Genomic DNA, 27,705 nt, shown 5'->3' on the forward strand with positions numbered 1-27,705 from the left:
GTTGCAAATCTGATGTTTCTATGGGAAGAATCTTATTTACAGGGGAGATAAATCCTAAAATATCATTTTTATCAATTCTCTCATAGAAATGGGAATGGCAGCTGTGGCAACTCTTCAGTTTTGAATTCTCCATACCAAAATTAGTCTAAATCACCACAGAAATTGCCACTGAAAGGGGTGCCAGCAGAACATCATTTCTAGAGCTCTTTTGCCTGCTCGGCCCATCGCCTATATGGAGATGAGATATTATTTACGTTTGGATAACGGCATGCAAGTATAATAAGCGACTGCACCTAATCCGCTGTTTTTATGGCACGGTTAACCAGCATGTTAGCCTCATCCGCAAGATAGAAATGGGGAAAATCTGCAAGTTAGGCGAGTTTTGTTAATGCTCGCAAATTTGTATCAAACGTTATTACGAATGATGGACATGGCTCTTTTGAATGATGCACAGCAAATAGCCAAGCAAGTTCTTCAAATTTAATAATTTTCCACACTAGCTGTTCCTATTTTAATTGTGGAAGTTCAGAAAGCACCGTTTACAGCATTTGATGTAAAGATATTTATCTTTTGTATTAATGCAGCGTGTTAACAGTTAACACACGGTTACTCAAGTGTGCACAATTCCAAATCCACATCACACCCACAATGGAAACTTTCCTAATATCATAACTACATGTACATGTATATCATTCACCACTACAGAGCATGCTATCAGTACCTTAGTTGACAGGAATTCTGACACGCTGACATGAATAATAGTAGGCCAGCAGATTTTATGAGAAACATGTCATTCGGCAAGTAAAACGATGAAGGTTCTCCTATAAGACATTTAATCAGATAGACTGCAGTGTTATCCCTGCTATCTCGACTAACTCACCAGGAATAGTAGCTATCAAGAAGTTATTGAACAGATCAATATCAGGGTATGTATATTGTAATTGATTCTCACCCATAAAAAATCAGCAAAATTTAAAAAATGTGCTGACAACTACGTTCTAGCAAACACAGGTTACAGTTTATCAAACATAAGAAGTAAATGAATCATTTGCTACCAAATATATAAAACCAATCAATAAAAGTTGCTATCTCTACAACCTGCTAATAAATAGAGTGAACGACACATTAATGAAATGCTAGGATTAGTTTATGATTAGACTGCATACCAAAAGTGATTGTGTGAGTTGAAGCCGATTGAAGAATTGTGGTGCTGACCACTACTACACGTCATAACAATTAACACTGTGTGTTAGTCTATGATGTTACCAGAAATTAAAAAATTAACTACATATTCCATTTTAGCATTAGCCTAACAGGATGTAACAAAACTACTAGCTTTGCTAGTTGTTGAATAATGATATGAATACATGTATGTCAGCACAAACTTTCCAAGCCTTAGCTCCTTAATCTAGTCGTAGATAGCGAGACACATCTCAAACTTTGTTTACTGATTATGCAGATTCGGCCACTTTATAAAACTAAAAATCATTTGGGGAAATTAGCTGTGATGGCATTGTGAGGGTTCGTTAAAAAAATGTGGAACTATAGCCTGTGGTACTTCTAAAATAGAACGTGACATTGACTGACTTCTGAAACTATAAACTAAAGCTAAAACTAAGTAAGCTTTTTTCATAAGTAATGAATATAATATGCTTTTCTAGTCAACCTATTCAAGATTTAAGATGCCGAATAGTGAAGAGTCCCCAACTATAAATTTACTAATATTCTGAGACTAAAATTCAAAAATAAGGAAATTTAAAAAAGTGATAACAGGAATGAGGAAATACTTGACACATAGTAGTAGTAACCACTGAGATAGCTCACTACCCACTATCTCTTACATACTCTATTTATTCATCAATCTTTAGGACATTTAGATCAGATATGAGATGTCCGTTTTCGGCTTCTATCTCTTTTAGAGCTTCGCTCAGTATAACGGCCTGATAGATGCTTGAATTAAACTCGGGAATGTAATGGGGGAACTTGCCGATGACCATGCCAGCTGGGATAAGCTGATTGTCACGCCCTTTGAAGCTGACCAACCTCCCGCTGTCTCCTTCACCCAGCCTACAAATTATATGTCATATCAGGGTACATCAACAGCCACTACAGCCACAGAGAGACTTACAGACATAAGTGACACAACCATTAGAATGGCATGTTTAATTACACAGGTGTAGAGATATTATTTAAAATAAAGCATGTAATTAAATTAACGATGTGTATCCCTCACAAAAGAACATTATAGTAGTTAGTACAATGATAGGATGCGAGATCCGTGGCGTGTACCTCTACGACATAAAAACCTAACTCAAGATATTAGTCACTATTGAGTATTTGTAGGCTACATTGACAGGTTGCTAGTTGTATAACAGACACGTTTGTTAAACGGTAACAATGTTATTAATGGTTTTGTCTATGAAATTTTCTACAATAAATTAGCTACAACAATCACCTAACATTAAACGCAACAGGGGAGGACAACTCCTGGTTTATAGCTGCGAGTAGGAAGAGTAATGATTGTTTTTCTGGCCAATGACAGATATTTTTATGTGTACTCAATCCAAAGTCATCCTCTATTGCCACATGCAGACATGATTGTAGATTTTAAAAGAAAACTGACCTACTCATATTAAATTGGGTACATGAGACTTTCTAAACAATCCAACAGCCAACAACTGTTGAGAGTGAGTAATGCAACCAGCTTTTGAAAGCTATAGTGAAAGTAGCAGCTAGCAGACAGAACTACAGTCACTATGAATACTATGAATGCAAAGCAATAAAAAAGTCAATGACATACGATTGAGTACTGTTAGATTTTGAAGATGTGATGACAAAGGAAAGATGTAGTCCGAGATGTTCTCCGGAGACTCCTAGATAAACAGGTGAAAAGATTACCCTTCCTTCGGCATCACCAACAACAACAACCTGTTGTCTCCTGGCAAGCAAGTCGATATGAGCCTTGGTAGGAATTGGCAGCACAGACATCGGTTTTGCTGTAGCATTTGCCGGAAGTCCCACAAACTTAAAAAACGCAATGTCATTCATGAAGAAGCCAGGCTCCTTATCGACTATACGGTATTTGGAAATATCAGTTGGCAGAACAGTGAGGGCAGGCAGACTCTCTGTGTAGAATGTGTATTTAAATGTGCCGGTAGGTGTCTGAGAATCAGTTTGAGATGGGCTCTGCCGCTGTAGATGAGCTGGCACAACGCAATACTTTGATAACGAGGCAGAAAAGGTTCCTCGAATCTTACCGCTGCCTCTGCGCATTTCCTGGGCTACAGCGGCGATCTCACAATAAGCTTTCTTTTCCGTCTGCCACTCTCCAGACTCGAGTACGTATTTCTCAACCCGACTAAACAGCTGTGTGAAGGGAGTGCTTTCCTCAGCATTGTTGTTCCGAATAACAATTTTGACTGTAACTGCTTGAAAGATTGTCTCGATTTCAGACTTGATACTTTCGACATCATCTCCGAGGACATATACAGAGTCTGCCACGGATGGTACTATTGCGGCATGCTGTATCTTATGCTCACTAAATAATCTGCAAAACAACGAACATTCATTTGACATCTCAACGGCCAGGGCTGTCACAAGCTACATTCCACTCAGACCATTTGCTAGATGGATAGGAATCTGGCAACAGTTCTTAATGCAACTAGAATTGGCAGACAGAATTAAAGTGCACCCTTGGGATACGATACCCTGATATACAATATTTTAATTTTACGAAGTGGAACATGATAATTGTTTCATGTCACCATACGAGCCCTATTTCACCATACGAATTCAACAATTTTTTTTTACTTGAGTTCAAATTTCGCAGTAGGTGTACTTACTACGCGCGTCAAAATAACGAAAACACCGAAATGCTGTTCGCCGAAAATATTTTAACAACGCCTAAAAGAGACACGACGACTTATTTCTCACAGTTCAGCATTTCTCGTGTGTAAAATGATATTTTCCCTTTGAAACCAGTAGCAAAGTTGAAGTTTCGATCCCTTCATACAGAAAGTCCCGTGGTCAGACAACTTGTTTTAACCCGCTAACAATTAAAGTCCACTTCATTACGAAAATAGCATCATTTGTGTTTTCTTACCTAATTAGGTTGAAAAAGTTTTAAACAGGCCCACAACAAGTTACAGTAAAAGCGAAGACAGAAACTGATAAGTGATAAAATTTTAGATATAAAAAGTTGAAATTCAAAAAAATAGTTAAAAATACAAACTACAACTCAGCTTTAAGTGTGTGTGTGTTTAGTAAGTTAAAAGTATTTTAAGTGAATTCAATTTTTTGTCATGCATACGTCTATCTTGAAGGTAAGAAATTTCTATGATACATAGTACCGTTCATTAATACTGTAACGTTACATTTTAATGCAGATCATAACCAATAAATTCACTAGTTATAATAAAGTTACTGTAGGTAATTATAGTTACTAAGGTTAAAGATGTAGTTGCGTCAAATTTAAGTTGATCTTAAAAGAAAGCATTTTTTTTCTCTATCAGTTGATATGTTGTTTGTTGTGTTACGCGATCGCATTGCCAAGATATTTGAAGATTAAAACCGAAAAAATCTGATCGCCGTAAAAATGCTCAGGCCACCAAAACGTGCCCAGACTTGCCCAAAATGATGTCACGCGTTTGGCAACCTGTCTCTATCTCTCATATTCACATCGGGTATTTGCGATAAAAGTCTAGTCTTACGCAGCTCTATTGGCATATATCTTATCTTGTATTTGCTCATGTTGGCTAGAATAAAATTTTAAATCCTGCTACAGATGCATTATTACGAATGTTTCAAAGGCCTCAAATAACGAAAATTGAAAATTTGTTCTACTCGCTTTCTCCAAATGTTGTGTAAACATTTGGGTACCGACTACCAATTCTACGGGTCTACGGTAATTCTGTCAAGTCATTTATGTAGAACGCGGTCTTTGTATCAGCACAGTTCTGCAGCTACCCATACAAACGATATACAGCCTCCCATAAGCCCCGCCCACATTATGTCGCCTATTACCTATTGCCTACGTACTAGTTTCTTACTAGTAGTATTCTTACCGAACACTAAATAAGTGAAATAAGCAAGCCACCTCTTTGAAAAGAATATAGACAGGGATAGAGTTTTAAGGATGAGAAGTCTGCTGCAAACTGGATTTGAACTCACATTCTCCAGTTCTGCGGACACCCATATACCATATCCGATTCACTACAATATTCTGCAAATCATGTTTTGCATTATTTTCAACAATATTATTTTATTATATAATTTTTACAAGCAAAAATATTTTCATCTCGGCATAAAGCATAAGCGACTTGATGAATATTTTTAGTAAAAATATTCATCAAGTCGTGGCCACTCACATAATATTAGCTGATACAATAAGACAAATTCATCTACTGCAACAAACTCAAACAAAACATCATGGCTTATCCAGCACGCATTCAAGCCTCGCTTTCTCCTTTATGGCAGTTTCCACACTGACAAAGCTTCTTCGGCTGGTGGGACGACATAAACATTCTGTAATCAGTAAAAAAAGTAAATGTAAACAAAGTAGATGCAATAAATATGTCATTCATAGATATGTCATTCTAAAGCGTATCTATTGACAGCTTCCAAATTGGGAGTTAAATAGATTGCGAGTGTAATTTTAAAAACGAATAAACATTTAATAAAGGCACAAGTACGCCAAGCCAACGATTCGAAGCTTTGGTTCTGGAAATTAAAGATTTGCAATGATCAACCGATTTTACCCACTTCCTACGAGTGAAAATAATTTGTAATCATGACTCTAATTTACCAAAGAAAATTCGAAAAAAATATAGCTAGGTAAAACGGCAGATAAGCTATGAAATGATGATTGGAGATAGCAAAGAATTATCATTTAATTAATTAGTATATGTATTTATGACTATAAAAAATATTACATTTACTTAAGTATAGAAGACTCTAAGTTAATTTACCTCCATTCTGTCTTCTTCTGCAGCAAAACGTTGCTGACGCCTGTCAGCTTTGGCCATAGGCTGTCTACTCTAATCTTTTACTAAAAGTTGCTCAGATAACTCTGAGTAGCGGTCGCTCGAACTTGAAGCCATTTTAAAACTATGTATAACTTAGTAATTGTTGAAACGCGTTGAATCAGTAACGAGTAATGAAAATGAATTTTCTAATTAGGAGAATCTTCGAGATCACAGACAACGCGTTTTACGAGTGATAACATTTATTACGGCCTATATAAAAATTTCGCACGCATGATTGGCTAACGAATCGACCTCATATTTATTGCTCGTGGTTTCGTTTCAGATACCTTGCTTGTGACGTCACGAAATAGGCACCCGCTGGAACGTGAGCTTTTTAAAAGAGGGCCTCATTCAAACGCATATATCTCTAGACAGGGTTGGTCTACAAAGACAAAAATGGCATCAAATTGTAGCTGATGTTTTAGCCTTTTATGGGTCCTAATTTCATTAAATTGACCTTTTTGACGCAACTACATCTTTAACATACTATTTTATTACTAGTTCTAAACATGTACAGCTCTTATATTTTTACCAGGGGATGTTTGCATTATATAATTACTATGATTTTTACAGCCCTACATACGATTTTGACCCATGCGATGCCAACCCTGAAACAGATAAAAATGGTATCCCGAGGGTGAACTGTATTGCAAACATTCAGTCTTGGTATTTCCGTGCTTCAAATATCTTCTTAGCAGAAGTTGTTATTCCTTTGGGGAAATGAATGAAGAAGCATTTCCGCAGTCAGATGAGATAGCATAGAAATACTTTTTTAAAATTTCTGATTGAAACTAAATATTTTATGCATTTTTTGATATATCCCAACCAAAGCCTACATTTTATAATATTTAATAATATTTATCAACACTGATCCCAGCTACTAATGGCCATAAATTTATACCGTCAGTGGCTCTTTGTGGTTCAGTTCAATGGTTTATTTACTGAAGATCAGTTGTATTATACAGTCAAACATGGATAACTCGAACTTCACGGGACCGAGCAAAAGTGTTCGAATTATCAGAGCGTTCAAGTTATCAGAGCACTGTCACAAGTCCATATATTTACTTATTTATTAGTAGATACATGTACATATACAAACTATAATATAAATCAAAAGCACAAATGGCTTGTTTCAAATTAAATGCTTCTAATGTAAAGTTTAAAACGTTTTTATCAAAAAGTATAGAGATTTTTCTATCACTTGAGATTGGTTTGTTGTTTGAGGTGATGGTTATTGCCAGGACGTTTTTTAGATTGACATTGGCAAAACTTGATCGTTGTTGAAATGCTCAAAAGAAAAGACTTTTTTTTGGGGTTTTACCCACGATCAATTTTGCCGTTTTTTCTTGAAGTTTATGCAAAGATTACCTTACTTTACCTGGGATTCGTTAAGAGCAACACTCCGAGGCAGTTCAATTAGAAGTTTTACGAGGTTTTACGGTACATTCTATATCACTCACGCGTTTTTAATAGATACTTATTGAATGTACACACGTATTCTGTGTTTAAGTCAAACGATGAATAGTTTTTTGTAGCTAAGACAACGTATACGTTTAATTACAACAATTTTTAAGACGTTTTAAACATTCAACAGTCCAACGTTGATTCAACACGGAATCAACGTCGGAAAACTATTCATCACGGGCTAGCCGGGTCACGCGCGCAAGGATTTTCGCCACGCACATACAAAACAAAAACAACATGCGATTTTTGTTTTGAATGTGCGTGGCGAAAATCCTTGCGCGCATCACCCGGCTAGCCCGTGCTATTCATCGTATAGCAGTATAAATCAAATTTCACCAAACCTTTAGAAAAGTCGTTGACAAAAATATTTTGCCGATGGTGGTAATAACGACGCTTATGAATTACGAAAATATGAAGTTTACCTCTATGGCTTTGAATAAAGTGATTTTCTAAAGCGATAACAACCGTTTCGGTAGCCGTTGGGCAAAAAAACAGTTCGAATTAACAGTGTTGAGTTCGAGTTATCTATAGCAATTTATCATTACGTGGGAACGGACCAAAGAAACCGTTCGAATTAACCATGTGTTCGAGCTATCCGTGGACAAGTTATCCATGTTTGACTGTATATAGTTTTGGTGTTACAGTAAAGCTATTTATATTATTCTTTACCATAGAAAGCTGCTAAGATTTTGCATGCTGTCAATGACAATTTAAGGTCATTTTAATGAATGGACACAGCTCAAGGCATATATTTTTAAAGATTGTCGCTTCCATCTGTCATAGAATATTGTTTCCCCTTGTACAAGGACACATTGTAAAACCCAGTCTTCCACTTACAAACATTGTAAAAAATGCTGCTTCTGAAAGATTCAATCTTCACAATTTTTAAACTTTGTAAAACTGATTTTTTTGATGAGAAAAAATTGTCGATAAACAGCATTTTAAGAACCGAATCTTCCATTTGTTGTATTTGCGGACACATATGCTAAAATGACCACTGACCAAAGCATGGAAACACAGTGAGCATAACGTAAATAGACAAACAGACATCTAAAGATTTTCTAGCTCTTACGAACAAAAAAAACATGAACTTTCAGTGTCCGCGTGTATAAAGTAGTGAATTTTAAGAAATAAACATGTCTCAGTTATCTTACGTGTTGAGACGCTGGACACACTCTTCAGAAAGAGGATTGAGATCTGGAAAGTGTTCAGGACTTGTATGAAGAAGATCATCATAGCAGGCTGGAAAACGAACAATTCTTTAGATATTATCTGAACTAGATAGACCACACAGCGATCCACAAAAACCTCTCAACACCTTACCAGAGAATTTAAAAACTGGTTGTGGTAATACATTTTGATATTTTAGTTTATATCAACATCCACTTAGTACTAGCCTCATGTAGTTCACCTTTGCGTGATAGCACATTCAAATGCTGTCGACTACACTTTTACTGCTGCCTTTGCAAAACTTCATATAAGTATACATTGTAAAAACTGATTATATTTATATTGTATGACAGGCGACAATGCAATTGCTGTTTTTGTTGTATTTGAACTATTTTAATAAAAACAAAAGTGAAAAGCAATAAAAAGTTTTGCAATGGTTTAAACAGTATTGTATTGTAACAGTATTGTTGCAATATAAATTTGTGCAATAATTCACATAGTACTAGTTAATGTAATGTAATGGTACTCACATGGATCAGATATGCAAGAACATACGAGAGAAGTATTCAGACCGACTAGCTTTTCCCCTGAGTCTTCACGAGAGGAATTTGAGGCTCCTATGCTACAGATATCTGAAAGTGAAAATAATATGAATATGAAAATGTTGTCTCGTCTTCACAGAACACTACAGTATATCAGAATAGGATAATTTCTTATTTTATCTTAATTTAGGATAATTTCTGCTGCGCATGATGATAAAATCTAGCCTAAGTTTCTCTGCATAAGGTAGTCTGCAAATGAAGGAAAATATGCAAGAGCCTTGCCCAAAGAAAGACCATACCTTCACTCCTAGTGACTCTTTGAATAGATGCCGTAATAACTATATCGTTGTCTGCCATCTTTTTGTCTTTGAAACTGTAACAAAAGGTAATTGTCAACTATTAGCTCTCATCACCAAGAGAGAACTGAGACAGACCAACATATACTAGAAATTCCCCTGTCATACAGCCCACGACCTAATAATGGAATAAGTGATAATAGAAAAAAGAAAGGGTAGTGCTGGCTGTTGAAAAAGTAGTTGTCAGCAGGAATTGACAGAGTATAGTGCAAATGAGAGTTGTTCGAGATGATATAAAACAGGGTTGGTTTGATATATTGCGCTTGATATATATCATCGATATATATCGCCGATAGATATGATATTTCTGGGTCAAAAAATCGATATTTTTGAAAGATATTCATTTTATCATTCCGTTTTCATTTTGAAACTATGGCTAACAGTCTAAAATGCTAAACAACACCTAAAATCATTAAATTTTTGTATAGGTGCCTATTAGGCTTACTCAACACAGACAAACAAAGACAGCCAGACCAAGGCGGTGATATTCGCTAGACCAATTAATTAGGGTTTGAGCTGAGAAGAGTTTTTCAGATCTAAATTGTATTCCTTCATCCCAGTACTATCTCCCTAACCTGATTATCTCATGTTAAGCTGTTATATTTTATTGCCTTATTGGAAGACCAGCCTACTGAAAACCCTTTGAACTTCATATGCCATGATTTTGAGTTGAACAATCTGACACCCAGAAACAGAATTGTAAGCACATTACACTGACTCACTGAGATGACATAGTAAGTCATCTCATCATTTTCTTTAAAAAAATATTTCAATGAATAGCTTCTAAGGATTCTGGCTAAGTATAAAATATATAAATATGATGATATAACTCTGACTGCTGGTGTTGAGTGTGTGTTTTCATCATGTGGACTGGTTTACAGCAAGTTGAGGAATTGTCTCGGTGTGGTGAAGGTTGGCAAGCTGGTGTTTGTTTACAAATACCTAAACTAGACAAAAGCAGGACATTAAAACATGCTTGGACTATCATAGTGTGTATTTACTATTTGCACTATTTTGTTTGCACTTAGCAATAATGTCATAATTTCCAATCCAATATTTGATGAACATTTTCATATTTATAAATATTATTATTATACTAGGCTTACAATAAATCAAGTTTTTGGTATCAAACATTGCTAACAGGCTACATACAATCTATAAAATACATCAATCACAATGTAAATACAATACAAGTTCAACCTAGCTTCAATTTTTTTTCAAAAACGTCATTTGTTTCAAAAATATCTATAAATATCAATAAATATCATGATATATATCAGTGATATGATAGTTTTAAAAATATCGATATTTTGCTAACCCTGATATAAAATAAATTTGAGGGAGCATGACTTCAAAAAGGAAATTCTAGCAATCTAGGAATTTGACAGGAGAACTTGTTGACACGTATGACATAGTTGTATTTGAGCATTGTATGTAATAAAATGTTTTTCATTACATCCAGTACACGTGAGCTGTGATATGTTGTTGTCAAGTCTCTGCCTAGAAAGTTATTACGGAGTTCTTGAAAATCATCTCATTCCTCATTTTCAATCTAAAGATTGAAAATGAGGAATGTGATGAAAGGGGCAGCATTGGGAGGAGCAATATTGTTTTGTGCAGCATTTTCATGGTCAATGATGTCCATAAAATCATGATCATCATCTGGAAACAAAGGGCTGCCAAGTCCATGTCATTTACATCACCTACAACATCTACTAAAGAATTCTCTGAATCAGATGAGTTGTTGTTATTAATTTGAGTAGCGTGTTGTTGAACAATAACATTTTATGTTGATGGTTGCTGTGAGGACCTTCTATTTATCCTCCTATTGAGCTGTAATAATTCAGAGACACGTGGACGGCCATTGCGTCGGCCACGACGTGGTGTTCTGGGAAGTTGTATGTCTATGGTAGTTGTCAAGAAAATTTGAAATTAAATTCAAAAACTCAACTATGCCAAACGAAAGGTTGTAAAAAATTCACACCTAATCTACTACTATCTCAAACCTATGTTTTACAACAATAAAATGAATATTAATTAAAGCTGTAGGCCTAACCTACTGTAATTTATGTAATTTAACAACAGCAATAAGGAAATATGTTTATTATATCTCTGAAATGCCATATTAGAAGTAAAATGGCGAGCTGCTGTGTAATATACACAGTTTGAAAGTTAGTTGTGTTGAATGTAGAATGGCTTTGATAGCGATCTAGCAGAAAGCAAGTATGAGCGTTCACACGTTTGGAAGTTTTCTGCAAACTGGAGCAAAATAAAAAAATGTTTTCGTCATAAAGGAGCGTTGTAGTTTGGTCCTAGCTTGTACATAAGATGTAAAGAATTTTGGCTAACATTTTAAATAATTTAATGAAACCTTCGGTAATTGGGAAAAAACATAGGCTGATAGACTGTGTGCCACAATTTTGTACCTGTAAATCGGTCTACGCCTCAAACGGTCTACGTTTATTACAGAAACCTTCGAACAAATAAATTCAAATAATTATTCTAATGATAATTTTATAAAATCAAATTATTATTCTTATAATTAAATATTTTTGCAAGATATTAAATACGGAAAAATATTAGAAACCTTCGGCAATTAGACAATGCTATAGACTGGTGAAATGAGCACGGTTTTCTTGTGAAATGTGCCCTACTTAATAGTTCTACTATTTAATATTTATTTTATATTTATTATTTATTTTAATAGGTCTTAATTTTGGTTAAAAAAGCTTGTCAAGTTTTTTATTGCGAATTTCGGCCAAATTAATCTGTCTATTTGTGTATAATCCGATCAGATGGGTAAGTTTTAGGATATTGTCGACAATTTTCAAAGACTTGGTAACATATTTAAATAGGTTTTTATGTGTTTTGTATCGTTATTATACTTAAACGACTCCATTGAAAAATGGTTAAATTTGTTGATGAGATTTCGGTACAAGGGTTTGCGACAGTGTTGATGAATAATTTTCATGAGTTGTGTGCACATGCATTTATCATAAATCTCTCAAACAATCGCTCCGCTCATATTTGGTCGTAGGACTACTTGAATAATCTAAACAACTGAAGAGAAAAAGCTTGTTTCAGCGAAATAAAAATATCACGATTTAGCTTTAGTATTAATACAAATCTCTTTCACGAATGGCAAAAAAAACATGAGAAGGGAGGTGAAGATGATAATTGAGATACATAAGGTAACTTCCTTTAGCTTAGTCTTAGTGACGTTTACATTTTTTGTACAATTAGTGCTCGTTTAATAAAAATAAAACACATATATATAACGCAATTTAATATATATAAAAACCTACATACAATTGCATACATAAAACGAAAGCTATGCAACCAATCAAATAAATATTGGCACATTCATTAGGTGATGCCTAGCTAAACTGCTTTGGCATGAAAAAGCGAAAACATAAGACACACAAAGATGAAACAAGAACATTCGGATCAGATGAGATAAATGACCTGTTGGTAATTGTCAACGGTTATAATGGCATATGCTTTACAAAAATCAATAACAGAGGTTAATCTTCATTGAGTTATCTTCTAGACAAGTGAAGCTGTAATATATTGGTAATGACTGTTGTACAAATGACTTGTTGACACATGAGGCGCTTGTTATCATACGATCAACAAGTGATCGCTAAAAGCTACAACGAGTGATCGCTACAACGAGCGGTCGCTTGGTACATATTGCGGTGTTGTATGGAAATATTAGCAAATACAGATGCCAGAAGGAAGCAACACCTAAACCTTCGGAGATATACATATTACTGCAGAGAACGAAACACCCGGTACATTAGAGGATTATCAAGAAAGATAATGATCATACATCCATCCACAAGCGAATTAGAAACATCCAGTGGAAGTAATCCAAGAGGAAAGAGTAAATTGGCCTGCCAAAAAACCACCAAAAAACTAGATCTTTAACAGACACAATTATATTAACTGGAGTTAGTCATCAATTCCAATCTGTACACCTCATACCGTACTCAAAACAAGTCCACTCAAATACTAACTCTCTGCAACATAAAGAACATAATACGGGCATGTAAACACCTCACAGGCTAACAAAAACATCTGTAAAAGAGAACAGCCCCAATGAGTCTGCCTCTTTCCCCTCCATCTGTGGAACCTCTGTGGAATCTGCTGAGCCTCTTCTCCTTCACTGCCAAGGTTCCTTATATTTAAACTGCTGAGTCTCTTTATCTATGACTTTAGTTTGACTGTCGAAACTCGCAGCTGTACAAAACTGAGTGAACAAACATGGTCGACTGTTGAGCAAGGGTGTAACTTTTATTGGCTTTTTATACCTTTTGTCATTAGTATTATTGTTTTAGAATTTTGTTAATTGTGTATTTTAATTGCTGAACTTAGAGAATAAAAAAGTATATTTTACTGGTAATTATCAGTATTGTATATAATAGCTTAACACCTTCACTAGTGTGTGAACCAGTAATAATCAAATCAGTTCACACAACCCAAACCAAGGTGCACAAACTAAACATAGACTAGTCAAAAGAGAATAAAATGACAAAGCAAATTCAACCCTGCTTTATATATAGATTAAGATTAATTGCGTATATATCATAATTTCTTCCAAATCCCACGTGACGGGAGTCTTAAAGTGATTGTTAGTTCATCACATTGGTTTGTTATTATTCAAGTCACCTACAGCAACTTAAACAGCGCTGAATAGCCTTAATCGTACCGTCGCAGGTAGTGTAATATCCTAGACATTGGAATCGTCTTCCCTATTGCTGGGTTTTGTAAACAAGTTAATTGGCATAGATATGACAGGATTCAAGCCTCGTTTTGAATTGAAAGTCAGCACATTAGGCTGTCTTGTTATGTAAGCTTTCTTTTGAATTGCCGCTGCTGAGCTGTACAGTCGTGTATTTATAATCTGATTATTGTGTGAATACATCTGACACTTATATAATTACAACGATGTTATAATGGCGACGAGGATGGGATCCAGACTGTTTGTGGCAACCATCTCACTCTAAAAGCTAAGTAGATTGGTCTTTATCTTTAGGGTATTTTCTTTTCTTCCTTCATTGCTGATTAAAGTTGGGTTCAGAATGGATAGCAAGGGGCCAGGCAATTTCTCTCCAGACGGCGATGCTTCAATAGTTTCCACGAATTGGAGATCGTGGGTTGAAGAATTTGAGGCCTTTTCTGACTCGAAGGGAATTTTTAATTTGGATGGAGAAGGGAATATCAATTTGAGGGCTCAGAGAAAGGCGCTCTTGTTGTACCATGCTGGCGCCAGGGTTAGGGAAATTCATGGCACGTTGGCAGCTACTAATAGAGACGATTACAACGGGTTTAGGCAACATTTAGACGAATATTTTACGGTGGCTCCTAACGAGACTTTTCAGCGTCATGTGTTTCGTAAGATGGTGCAATTGGAAAATGAGACAGTGAGCCAATACTGTGCGCGATTAAGGAAGGCGGGTGGTAATGGATGCAATTACCACAATGTGAATGATCAAATTAGGGATCAAATCGTAGAATATTGTATATCGGATGTGCTAAGGAAGCGCTTGATGGAAGAAGGAAACGCTTTAACTCTCGAACGCACACTGGTTTTGGCTAGTACACACGAGTCAGTAGAAAGTCGATTCCGGGAGATGAGTAGCAGACCGCTGTTGAACAGGGTTAGTGATAATAGGCCAGGCACCAATAGAAGTAGTAATGGTTTTCGTGGCAGCAGGACAGGCTTAGATAGGGGTAGTAGGGTTGCTAACGAATTTCGAGGTAAAGCCCGATGCAATGGATGTGGTAGGGAAAATTCACATGCTGTGTGCCCGGCCAAGGGCAGACAATGTTTCAAGTGCAAAGAATACAATCATTTTAAATCTGTGTGTAGGGGTAAGCATGTAAATTATGTAGAACAGAACGACGAGGATTCTAGCGATAGGCCTGACGCTGGTAATGTTAGTCAGAACCCTGATAGGTTTGCTTTCACATTAAATTCTATCAACAAAGTAGGACTTCACCGAGCAATGGTGCAAGTGGGAGGTGTAGATGTAAAATTTATTTTGGATTCAGGGGCGGATTGCAATGTCATAGATAAACCTACGTGGGAAACGCTTAAAAAAGGTGGTATTGTAGTTGAAAAGTCAGAGCGCTCTGGTCCGAAAATTTATTCATATACATCACAGAAACCGCTATCAGTGATAGGGCAGTTTTGGGCAGAGGTACATTGTTCTGGTAATGGTAAGATGGCCAAAAATACCAAGTTTTTGGTGATTGACAGCGTGGCTGAGGCTCTATTGGGGATAGAAACATGTACGGAGTTGGGGCTGATCAGTATTTCTACGAATCTTGTCATTGAGGAGGGGGCGGCCTGGAAAAGTAAGTTTCCAAAATTGTTTTCAGGAGGTATAGGAAAAGTCGATGGTGAGATAACACTTTCTATTGATCATACAGTTGTGCCTGTGGCTCAACCATATCGTAGGGTGCCGTTTTCTGTTCGCGAAAAATTAGAAAAGCACTTGGATGAGTTATGCTCTTTAGACATCATTGAACCAGTAGAGGGGCCTACAACATGGAGTAGCGGGGTGGTTATTGTGCCAAAGGCTGATGGCAGCATTAGGTTGTGTGTAGATATGAGGCAGGCCAACAGAGCCATAATCAGACATCACTACCCTGTGCCCACGGTGGATGAGCTATTGCTAGACATGAACGGGTCCAAGGTTTTCTCGAAAATTGACATGAAAATGGGGTTTCATCAATTCGTTTTAAACAAAAAGTCTAGGGATATTACAACATTTACCACCCATGCTGGTCAATACCGTTACAAACGGCTTAGCTTTGGTATTTGCGCTGCCCCTGAAATATACCAAAGGAAAGTGGCCGACATAATTGCAGGGATTCCAGGGGTAGTGAACTTGGCTGATGATATAGTAGTACATGCAGGTAACATGGCAGAGCATAATGAACGCTTAGAATTGACACTTGAGCGACTAGAAAAGGCAGGGCTAACTGTAAATGAAGGCAAGTGTGTTTTTGGGGCCAAGCAGATCACTTTTGTAGGACATAGAATCTCTAGCCAGGGGGTTGATCCAGGCTCAGACAAGGTTGAGGCCATATCAGGAGCATCAGTACCAAAAACTGTAGGGGAATTAAAAAGTTTTCTAGGGTTAGTGAGCTATTGTTCAAGGTTTATTCCTGATTTCTCATCTAGAACAGAATTGTTGCGAAGCATGACCATCGGCAAGCAGTCTGCAATGCAACTGGAGTTTGGGGGGCAGGAATTAAAGGCTTTTCAGGATTTGAAATGTGCGTTAGCTCATACAAGGACACTGGCATTTTTTGACTTAGATTCCGATACTTTGCTATACACAGATGCAAGTCCCGTGGGCTTAGGGTGTGTGCTCGTTCAAGTACAGGGAGGGGTTGATAGGGTCATCTGCTATGCTTCGAGAGCGTTGACTCAAGTTGAGAAACGATACTGTCAGACAGAAAAAGAAGCTTTGGCCATAGTCTGGGCATGCGAAAGGCTACACCATTATTTGTTTGGGGTTAAATTCACTCTCATGACAGATCACCAGCCATTGGAGGTGATCTATGCCAATCACAAAAAGAAATCTCCCTCTGCTCGAATAGAGAGGTGGGTCTTGCGTCTCCAGAGTTATGATTTTTGCGCGAAATACATAAAAGGGTCATTGAACATTGCAGACTGCTTATCTAGAATGGTGACGGGTCAATATGGATCTCCAGTGGAGTCTGTAGAAGACACTGAGCTTTTTGTTAGGCAGGTAGTTGTGGACGATTTGTTAGGTTTTGAGGCAATAACGGCTAAACAGGTTGAGAGAATATCTGACAGAGATGGGGAATTGGGTTATGTAAGGCGTTCAATAGCTGAAGGTTCATTTGACAATGCACCAAAAGACATAGCAAAACAATTTAGACCCGTTATTGATGAGCTGTGTGCTATTGGCCAAATAGTGTTGAGGGGAAACAGGATAGTTGTACCGGTGGAGTTGAGACATAAAATGATTGAGCTGGGACACGAAGGACATCTTGGTATTGTGGGTACTAAGCGTAACTTGAGAACGAGGGTCTGGTGGCCGGGTATGGATGCAGAAATAGAATGCTATGTGAAGCGGTGCAAGGGTTGTCAATTAGTAGGTCAGGCACAGGAAAGAGACCCAGTTAGAGTCACTGAGTTGCCAAATGGGCCCTGGGAAGACTTAGCATGCGACTTATTGGGTCCACTAGAGAATGGTAGATATATATTTGTCGTGGTAGACTACTATAGCAGGTATTATGAGTGTGTATTCATGCAGTCTATTGTTAGCGGCAAAATCATAGAAGCTTTGGTTGAGATTTTTGACAAGCATGGACTGCCTTTGAGCTTAAAGTCAGATAATGGACCTCAGTTTATTTCTCGGGAGTTTGCTGGATACATAGAAAGTATGGGCATTAGGCATGATTTAGTGACACCGCGATGGCCTGAGTCTAATGGGGAGGTAGAGCGTCAGAATCGTTCTTTGATGAAGAGAGTTAGGATTGCCATAGCTGAGGGTAGGAGCGTACCAGGAGAGTTAAGGAAATACCTGTTGGCTTACAGAAACACTCCACATTCGATCACTGGTAAATCTCCGTCAGAAATGCTTTTTGGGCGAAAATTACGGGTAAAGGTCCCTCAGGTGCAAGATATCTTTGGGGAGTCGGAGGAACGGGATCGTGATGCAGAAGTAAAAAATCAGATGGTTGTCAAACGTAATCAGAACAAGTCGGGGCACGACTTTGAAGTGGGCGATTTAGTGCTGTTGAAAAGGGATACTCAGTCAAAATGCCAGACACCATTCCATCATGATCCATATAAAGTGCGAGAAATATGCGGTCCCATGTTGACGTTAGAGTCGGTAGATCGCAAAATAGTGAAACGAAATGTAACGCATGTTAGACGTTTTCACTCCCCAGAAACTAATTTATCTGTTGTAGATGAAGCTGGAAATAGTGGAGGAACCACCCTATCACCAGCCCGAAATTGCGACTATGACCGCCGACCAACAAGACCACAGACCGACACTGCTTGTTGGGATTCAGTACGAGAGGAGCCGAACACACCAGTTCGACCGGATACGCCCGCAAGAGAACTACCCGCTAGTCCAATCACCCCGATGAGTGGACGAGACAGTGCGCTTGAGAGTGAATCCTCAGCAAGGCCAATAAGAGACAGAAGACCACCGGCATATCTAAACGAATACATAACATGAACTAAGCCGTCAACGCATACATTAGCTATAAAGGGAGCAAACCCTAGCCTGAGTCACTCGAGATAACGGTACAGACATCCCGAGTGCTTGTAAGGGAAAGCACACCCGCCCTATTATGGGGCATGCCTGGAACAGAGATTTCCCAGCTGCGGCTGGGTTTATTATGCTGCCAGGGTTCAATTTACGGTGTCCGCAACAGGCGTTTAGACTAATGTAAATGGCTAAAATGCAATAATTTCATAATTATATATATATGTATTTGTGGGTTTGACAATATTTCTTATTACTGACTAGCTAAATCTTATACGTAAACAAGAGGTGTAATATCCTAGACATTGGAATCGTCTTCCCTATTGCTGGGTTTTGTAAACAAGTTAATTGGCATAGATATGACAGGATTCAAGCCTCGTTTTGAATTGAAAGTCAGCACATTAGGCTGTCTTGTTATGTAAGCTTTCTTTTGAATTGCCGCTGCTGAGCTGTACAGTCGTGTATTTATAATCTGATTATTGTGTGAATACATCTGACACTTATATAATTACAACGATGTTATAGGTAGCACCATTCGTACATCAATACAAGTGTGACGATGAATTTGTTATTGTATTCATAATTTGCAATAGCAACAATACATGCTAGCGGTTGACAAAAATCTTGAGCGAGATAGTAGATGATAGGAAAACTAATTATAACGGATAATTAAAACAACGGCCAGTGATCTTATTACAGATTAACGCTATCCAATAAAGAGTTTTTTAAACTGCCTTGTGTTTGCTTAAAAACTAATAATACATAACACAGTGTAAACAGGTTATTATAAATAAGTATCATCTGTTTACCTATAAACAGATGATACAGAAGATAAACAGATATAAACAGATGATAAACCTGTGAATCTGTTTGGATTAAAGTTTCCACTAGTAAATCCACTTTCGTTATAGGGTCAATTTATGCTCCACCAAACATAAACCAAGCTCAGTTTCTCTCAGAATTGTCTGATGTACTCAGTAACACTATCCTTAACCGAGCAAATATTATTCTTGTTGGGGATATGAATATAAATTGGAATACAGATAATGTTTTTAAAGATACACTTTTTGACAAGCAGCTTACAATTGAACGTCTGGTTGAGCTGATAAACTTTCTTCTAGACTTCTTTTACGTTGATATTAAAAGTGGCTATATTACCCAGTCGTTACCCCAGTTCGTTTCGTCGTCCACGATATCTGATCGCCGCAAACACAAATTGTTTATATGGCGTTATTGAACTCGTAATCTAGCAGTGTGAGACGACTTGAGTTTTGGCAAGTAGGCCTTGATTTACATTTTATTGCCGCAATGGTTGCGTGCGATATATCGAACAAAACTGAGTCGGGTATTTGCTCATGTAATTACGTTTCCGGCTCAACAAAGTTAAAACTTCGTGATCGCGTTGTTCTTCGACAACAATTTTACAATTTTTCTGGTCATAAGTGTATAAAGCGATTCAATAAGCAATGATAATCAATTAGAAACTGCTGTATAACGAATTTGTTGCATTTTATTTTTGGTAGTTGTATGCTCATAAACCTAGTTCTTTCACTCGGATTTTCATTCGCTCAAATTGACGATCAAAGTGGGCTGTCAGTTTTCAAGTTTACTTTTGATTTAATTTATGTAGTCTGAATTACCTTTTTAGTTGTCGTTATTTATTGCTATAATGACACTCAGTGTCGTATGCGATCCTTTAAACTGGTAAAGAGTGGAAAGACGGTTTATAAGAAAAAGTGTATCATAGGGTTTACAATTTGATGACATTGCGAAACAGAATTATCAGAATAGAGTTTTCTTACTAAGATCCTCGATATGAGGCAAAAAAGCGTGAGAACTCATTTATTAATATGTCCTATATTTTTTGTTTTATACATATTAATGTATATTCACCTATTATTCTATAACAAAAATACAAAAGCCACAAGTATATACATTTATTCAGTGCAACCTGCGACCTCCCCTCGGATAGCCCTTATAGTAGGGGAGACGGGGGGGGGGCACTCTGGGACAAAATTTACACTTTTGACAACCCATCGAATAATTTAATTGATAATGAGCTGAATTTTCTTGTGATGATGCCCTTACATGTTGTCTATATAAATATCCAAACATTTCCCCCTGCTAATAGTTAAAAAAATTTTACAATGAGATTAAAATTTGGGACAGCGTGCCCCGATGCGGGGCACGCTGTCCCAGTGTTCCCCGCATCGGGGGCACCCTGGGACAGCGGCCGGGGCACTGTGGGACTATATAATTACCTACTGTCTTCACTAAAGATGGTGCATAAAAGAATTTTAGTCAAGTTTATTGTATAATATAAAACAGTGTAGAACAGTAATTAGTAGTATGGTACATTACAAACAAAACTACAGTATGATGAGGTGTACATGACCAAGACAAGACAACTAAACAGCAGAGAAGTGCGATAAAAACAAATATGGAAATCCTCACATAGCTAGAAATATTGTGCCAAACTAATAGGGAAGGCCATTCTCTCTGAGAGTCTGCTTGTTCCACCAGTGATATTCGGTGATGGAAGCTTTAATAGAATGTCACTGTGGTCGACTAGTGCTAAGTCTTCTGGCTCTGGTTTAACAAATGTAGGCTTGGCACCAGGAACAGTTTTGAAGAACGACACACTTAATGTCATATCAGAACTCTCCATCTCGACGATGATTCCAACATAGTGCTTTACAAGCTTCTGTTTGCCAGTAACTGTGAACTTTACAAGCACATAATCTCCGGTGTTATATTCTGTTGAATCCATTTCACTGTCCATTTCGACAACCCCATTATCTCCGTCATCCTCGCTAGTGTCCTCTTTCTCAAGCCTAGTGTTCCATGCGACCTCTTGGCGCTCATCCTCACTGCTATCACTGACCTCCACATCCTGAATAACCTTCTTCACTCTTTTAGATGTTTTCTTGGCCCTCTGTTCGTTGCGTTCCCTTCCGAGTCTTTCTTTTACTGGGGTGTCTGTCAAAACTAGTGACTTTGCAGTTTTCCTTTTTCTTTGGTTTTGTCGTGGAGGGGCTTTTGGGAATGGCCGTACTTCTAATGGTGTAAGGTCTTTAGGGGTAGCTACAACTTGGCTGGTTGATGGGGATGAATAGACTGGCTCTGCTGGTAGTGCTTGGTTCACTGCAGGAGCTGCTATCGGATCATCCTGGCTGGTAGATGGTGTAACCAAGTTCTCGGGAGCTGGACGGTTTGTGACTTCTGAGGCGAGATACATGTCGTCACCAAAAATTTCTGGCTTATACGGATAGATACCAGACACACGAAAACCGGATAAAATATTCGATGGTGTAAATGCCCTGTTGAAGCTCTCACCGAGTAAGGCGCCGATCTCATGTATGGATATTGTCCGGGCAGGATTATTCAACATCCAGCGCGTACAGCTATCATTGTAGTAGCGCTTTAGGGGGCCATAAACGATGCGGTCTAAAGGCTGTACCTTGTGACTACAATGGGAGGGAACGTTAGTAAAATAATGCCTTTCTCTTTAGCGGACTCTATGGCTGAAATAGATACATGGCTTGTATGATTGTCCATGAGTAGCAGCACGGGATGCTGATGAGAACATTTAGCATGCTTAGCAAAGTGCTCCAGCCATTGTAGAAATATCTCCTGATTCATCCAACCAGATACATGAGCGGCACCTCTGCTTCCAGGTGGGGTGCCATTTAGCATGGAATTCTTGAAGTTGACTCGTGGGAATATGAGGAATGGTGGGATAAAGGAACCTTGAGCATTAATGGAACCAACAAGTGTTACAAGAGTACCTCTTTCAGCAGAGGTAGCGAGACCAACTTGTTTGGAGTTTTTGCGTGCAATAACTTTAGGAGGCTTGTAAACGGTAGTCAGAGCCGTTTCATCCATATTGTAAATTTGATTGGCCTCAAACTTATACTTCAGAAGTACAGCTTCTAGGTTAACAAAAAATGCCGATACATTACTTCGATTAAAGCTAGTGGCCAGACTCAGACTCGTAGCTTCGGGTGTGCGAACTGACAAGTTGGGATGCCTTTTCATAAAAGAGTATATCCAGTCCTCCCCTAAAATCACAAAATGAGCTTTCTTCAATGAACAACCATAGACCTCAATTTAACGGCCTGCTATGCACATAGGCCTAGATATTTATAAGGCTACATTCAGATTTAATAAAACGGTATAAATATTTTTATTTAATCTGTGTTTGTTTTCTACTCTTTTCTTCAGGTCATTCTAAAGAACAGAGATAGCGAGAAGCAGATAGGGCTATTAGACTGTAGTTTTTTTTATAAATTAGGTACTAACCTGCTTTCTCGTTTTTATCCCAGAGGCTTGGGTATTTTAGATTTAGTTTTTTTGCGTATTCATACGCGAATTGTTGCATCATGACTTTGGTGAGGCCTTGCGTGGTGTTTTGCTCCCTCAGCAAGGTATGACTCCAGCATTACTTCGTGTTCAGTGAAAAACACACGTCTGTTGTCTCAACGTGGTTGGTATGTAACACTAGCTTCTCCAGCCTTACGTCGCTTCGTCACCGCTCTTGCCAGGGTTGACTTCGGAATGACATAACTTTCAGATGCGGCTCTTAGGCTTAGCTTGCCATCAATAACTTCTTTGATAGCTAATTCAAACACTGAATCAGCAATCTTTCCTTTGGCGCTGGTTTTTCTGTTTCGAACCATGGTTCCTACAATATTATCATCACGACTTACATAAAATAATGTTCGGGGCACAGCAGGACATGCAACGGGGCACAGTGGGACGCATCCCACAGTGCCCCGCCAGCTTTTGTCCCACTGTGCCCCGCCTGATGATAAATTGGCTTTGGTGTCATATCTCCCAGAAAAAAAAACAGTGGCTACACTTGTAATATATAGGGGAATTCTGCATAGAAAGCTACTATGACTAGCATTCTTAACATTTGGTCATACAAATTCTAGTGCCATTTATGAAACATTTTCCCTGGGTGCAAATATTTACTTTTTTGGTGAAAATCTACATTTTTACTCACCTTGTCTAAAGTAGGTCCAGCATGGAGATGAGAACAAAATGGCTTCCCTATGATGTAATTTCCTGTAAGTTTTCCCATGCTAAAGAATGAGAACAGAACACAACTCCCAATAATGACACTGTCCCACAGTGCCCCGTGTCCCAAGGTGCCCCCGTCTCCCCTACGTATAGTATTATCGCTTTTTACATGTTAGATGGCGTTGGATATTTGTAGAGACTAATTAAGTAACAACCGTAAGCATTGAGTAGTGCGTCGGAAGAGAGAGTGAAGTGTATTTGTTCTGAATACAATCAGCAACATACGAGTAAACAAATAGCGTGAGAACCAAATTAATATGATAATGCCACATCTCCCCTATTATATAAAGGCACCAGCAAAGCGTGAGCATAAAACAGAATGATAACGTAAAGCGTATCTACTGAACTACTGATTATAATAAAATGACTAATACAACAGTAAACCTACATCTACAAGTCGAGACGGTTTATCGTTTTACGGGTTCGAGTGCTCCGACGAGGAGTTGTCGTAACCTGTGGTCTGGGCGAACTATATAAGTGCGGTCTACTCTCTGTAGGTTCAGGAGTAGTAGATATGTGATTGTCAGGTAGAGGTATAACAGCACGTCGGTTACGTCGAACTTCACTAGAGTCAGTGAGCACTTGAACAGAATTGTCAGCAAGTGTCTGGGTTACAATACCGGTTTGAACTAGATCACGTACATATACATTGTCAGATGGTACGACTTCTGGTAACTTACGGGCATTATGACGTTGGTCGTAGTTAGTCTTCATATTCTGTTTGTACGTGTGCTCTCGATCCGAGATGATATTGTAGTCGGGTACAGTCGGCATTAGAGAAGACGGATCAACAGGCAAGTTTGTCCTAAGTCTTCTATTCATCAGCAGTTCGGCGGGTGAGTATTCATTCTGTATGGGCGTGCTACGATACGCTAGTCGAGCTCGGTACGGGTCAGCAAACTTGTTAAGCAAGTTCTTGACCGTGCGAACAGAACGCTCAGCAGCTCCATTGCCTTGTGGGTAATATGGGGAGCTAGTCACACTTTGGAAGGAGTAATCTTTGGTGAATTCCTTAAATTCTTGACTAGAATATTGTGTCCCATTGTCAGATACAACTGTTTTAGGTATGCCATGTCGGGCAAATATAGATTTGAGAGATGTTATGACAGATCTGCTGTTTAGGTCGGCTAGTTTACTAATCTCTACATATCTCTACATACCTCGAGAAGTAATCTGTGACAAGGATGTAGTTAGTTCGCTGCCAGTAGAATAAGTCTGTCGCTACACGTTGAGGTCTGTCAGGCAGTTTCCTGGGCTTCAACGGTTCACGGTACTCTGACTGGTTTTTCTGGCAAGTTGTGCATGTCTTTACCATCTCTGCTACCTCAGCTGAGATTCCAGGCCACCACACTGAGCGGTGGGCCCCTTCTTCTATATTTCTGGATACGTAAATGTCCGTTATGTAAACGTGACAGTATATCGTGACGTTTTGAGAGTGGTATGACTATACGTTTACTATGTAATAGTAAACCATCGGTTAATGTTAGATCGGACTGGGTGCACCAGTATGGTTTCAAGTTGGTTTCCACGTCGGAGAGATACGACGGCCAACCGTGTTGTGTATATTTGATAACTAATTGAAGTGTGATATCTTCAGACTGTTTGCGTTTGAGTTCAGCTAATCTCGGCTCAGTTAATGGCAAATAGTTAATGTCTGAAACAGCACCGATTTCCACATTATTGGCCAACTCGATATCGTCCTGGCTCGGCTTGCTAGACGGTTGCCATGAAAGTAGGTTGACGATGTGATTGGTTTTACCCGGTATGTGTGACACAGTGAACGATTATTTCATGGTTCGTAGTCTCTGGCATTGGATACGTATTGTCAGATCATTCACAGCCTTAGAGTTGAGGGTTGGAACTAAAGGTTTGTGGTCGGTCTCTATTCTGACATCAGGGTGTCCCAGAATATACATTTCAAACTTGGTGCACGCTCAAGCTATTCCTAATGCCTCTTTCTCAATCGGAGACCAATTATTCTCAGTGTCAGTCAACGATCTAGACTTGCATGCTACTAAGCGACGAGTGTTGTCCCTCTGTATCTGAAACATCACTGCTCCTAGTCCTTCATTAGATGCGTCACACATAATAATAGTGGGACGTTCCGGACAATACCAGGCTAAACATGGAGTGGATTTAAGTTCGGCTTTGATATCAATGACAGCCTGGCGCTGTGCAAAATCCCACACCCATGGAGTGTCCTTAAGGAGTAAAGCTCGGAGTGGTATGGTTAATTCAGTTATTCTCGGTGAAAATTTACCTAACTGATTGACGGATCCTAATAGTGATTGGAGTTGTGTTCTATTGGTAGGGTCGGATAGTTCAAGAATGTCTCTTATGCGGTCGGGGTCGACATCGACGCCGTTTGCACTTATAACATGCCCCAAGAACTTAACTGTTGATTGTCCAAATTTACACTTTTTATAATTCTGACTTGGTAGTGTCATGCCTGCCGCTTTGAGTCGGTCTAGAACTTGGCGTAGGCGAACATCATGCTCGGATCGACTTACAGAACTATAAACTATCAAATCGTCCATATGACACACTACACCATCCAATCCATCGAGTATGTCCCGCATACATCTCTGGAAAATGTCACCAGCACTAACAAATCCAAAAGGTATTCTGTTGTAGCAATACCTACCGAAGAGTATTATGAATGTCGTTAATAAACGCGAGTTGTCTGCTAACGGTATCTGGTAATAAGCCAAGTTAGCGTCGAGTTTAGTCAAATAACGAGCGCCTGAAATTTTGGCTAATGAACTGCCTACTGAGCTACTAGAATGTGTGTCACGTTTAACTGCTCGATTTAAGTTTGACAAGTCAGCACATATGCGAATCTGGTTTGGATCCCTTTTCGGTACTTGGACCATACCAGCACACCAGTCGGTCGGCCTCGTCACCTTAGATATCACACCACTTGATTCCATTTCGTCCAACTGTTTCTTTACTATTGGCAGTCTAGGAAGTGAAACATCATACAGAAGGTGTAACGCCACAGGTTCGACATTGTCCCTAACCTCTATGTTGTATGACTCAGAAAGTTTACTTAAGCCTTCAAAAACTTCAGGAAATTCCGTTTTAAATCTGCAAAAGTCAGTAACATGTGTAGCATCAGTAACATTCATAACATGCTCAGTATCACAATGAACTAAACCTAAAGAAACACAAGCAGTTTTGCTCAACAAATTAGTTTGCTGGTTTTGGACAATGTATAAAACTTCATTTACATGCCTATTAGCTATTCTCAATCTAGCATTTACTTTGCCTAAAACAGGTGATAGAGTGTTGCCAGGGACTATGAGACGTTTATCTGACTGGCATATTTGACTGCTACGCCAACCAAAGTCACTACCCACTGACACATCTGCGCCAGTGTCAAGCTTAAAATCATGTTTTACTTCATGACTGTCATCTAAGGATACAAATAATGATGCAGACCAAGGCTTGTTTATAATGTTAGCAAGTCTAACTTCACCTAAGAATGGGTCAGGTAAGTTTATTTCAGTTACATTAGCAGTTTTCTTACGACACATAATCTTCCAGTGGCACGTGAGGTTACAAAAGTCACATTTGGATTTGATGGCTGGACAAGACTGCTTGTTGTGCTGTGGAGTTTTGCCGCATCGAGTGCATCTAGAGTTATTAGAGTTATGCTGTTTATACGTAGTCTGTGTTTGGGCTCTGTGTTCTGCGGTTTTGGGTCTCTGTGTGTGACTATTCTGGCGTTTATCTCGATTATTGCTGGAACCTTTGGATCTCACCATGTCCACTGTACCGGTACCACCAGCAATGTTAG

General features: G+C 38.5%; 1 protein-coding gene across 1 annotated transcript; it reads right to left on the reverse strand.

The window, feature by feature from the left end:
• Window positions 1-915: 915 nt before the first annotated feature.
• LOC137396394 (uncharacterized) lies at window positions 916-20,031 on the reverse strand. The gene is made up of 6 exons (XM_068082651.1): window positions 19,980-20,031; window positions 9,499-9,572; window positions 9,188-9,289; window positions 8,642-8,729; window positions 2,801-3,547; window positions 916-2,067 (listed from the first exon to the last, which is right to left on the reverse strand). The coding sequence occupies exons 2-6, from the start codon at window positions 9,554-9,556 to the stop codon at window positions 1,851-1,853; spliced, it is 1,212 nt and encodes a 403-aa protein (XP_067938752.1). The 5' UTR covers window positions 9,557-9,572; window positions 19,980-20,031; the 3' UTR covers window positions 916-1,850.
• Between the last annotated feature and the right edge of the window lie 7,674 nt (window positions 20,032-27,705).

Source organism: Watersipora subatra, chromosome 5 (assembly GCF_963576615.1).
Source record: "Watersipora subatra chromosome 5, tzWatSuba1.1, whole genome shotgun sequence".
NCBI classification, from domain to species: Eukaryota; Metazoa; Bryozoa; class Gymnolaemata; order Cheilostomatida; family Watersiporidae; genus Watersipora; species Watersipora subatra.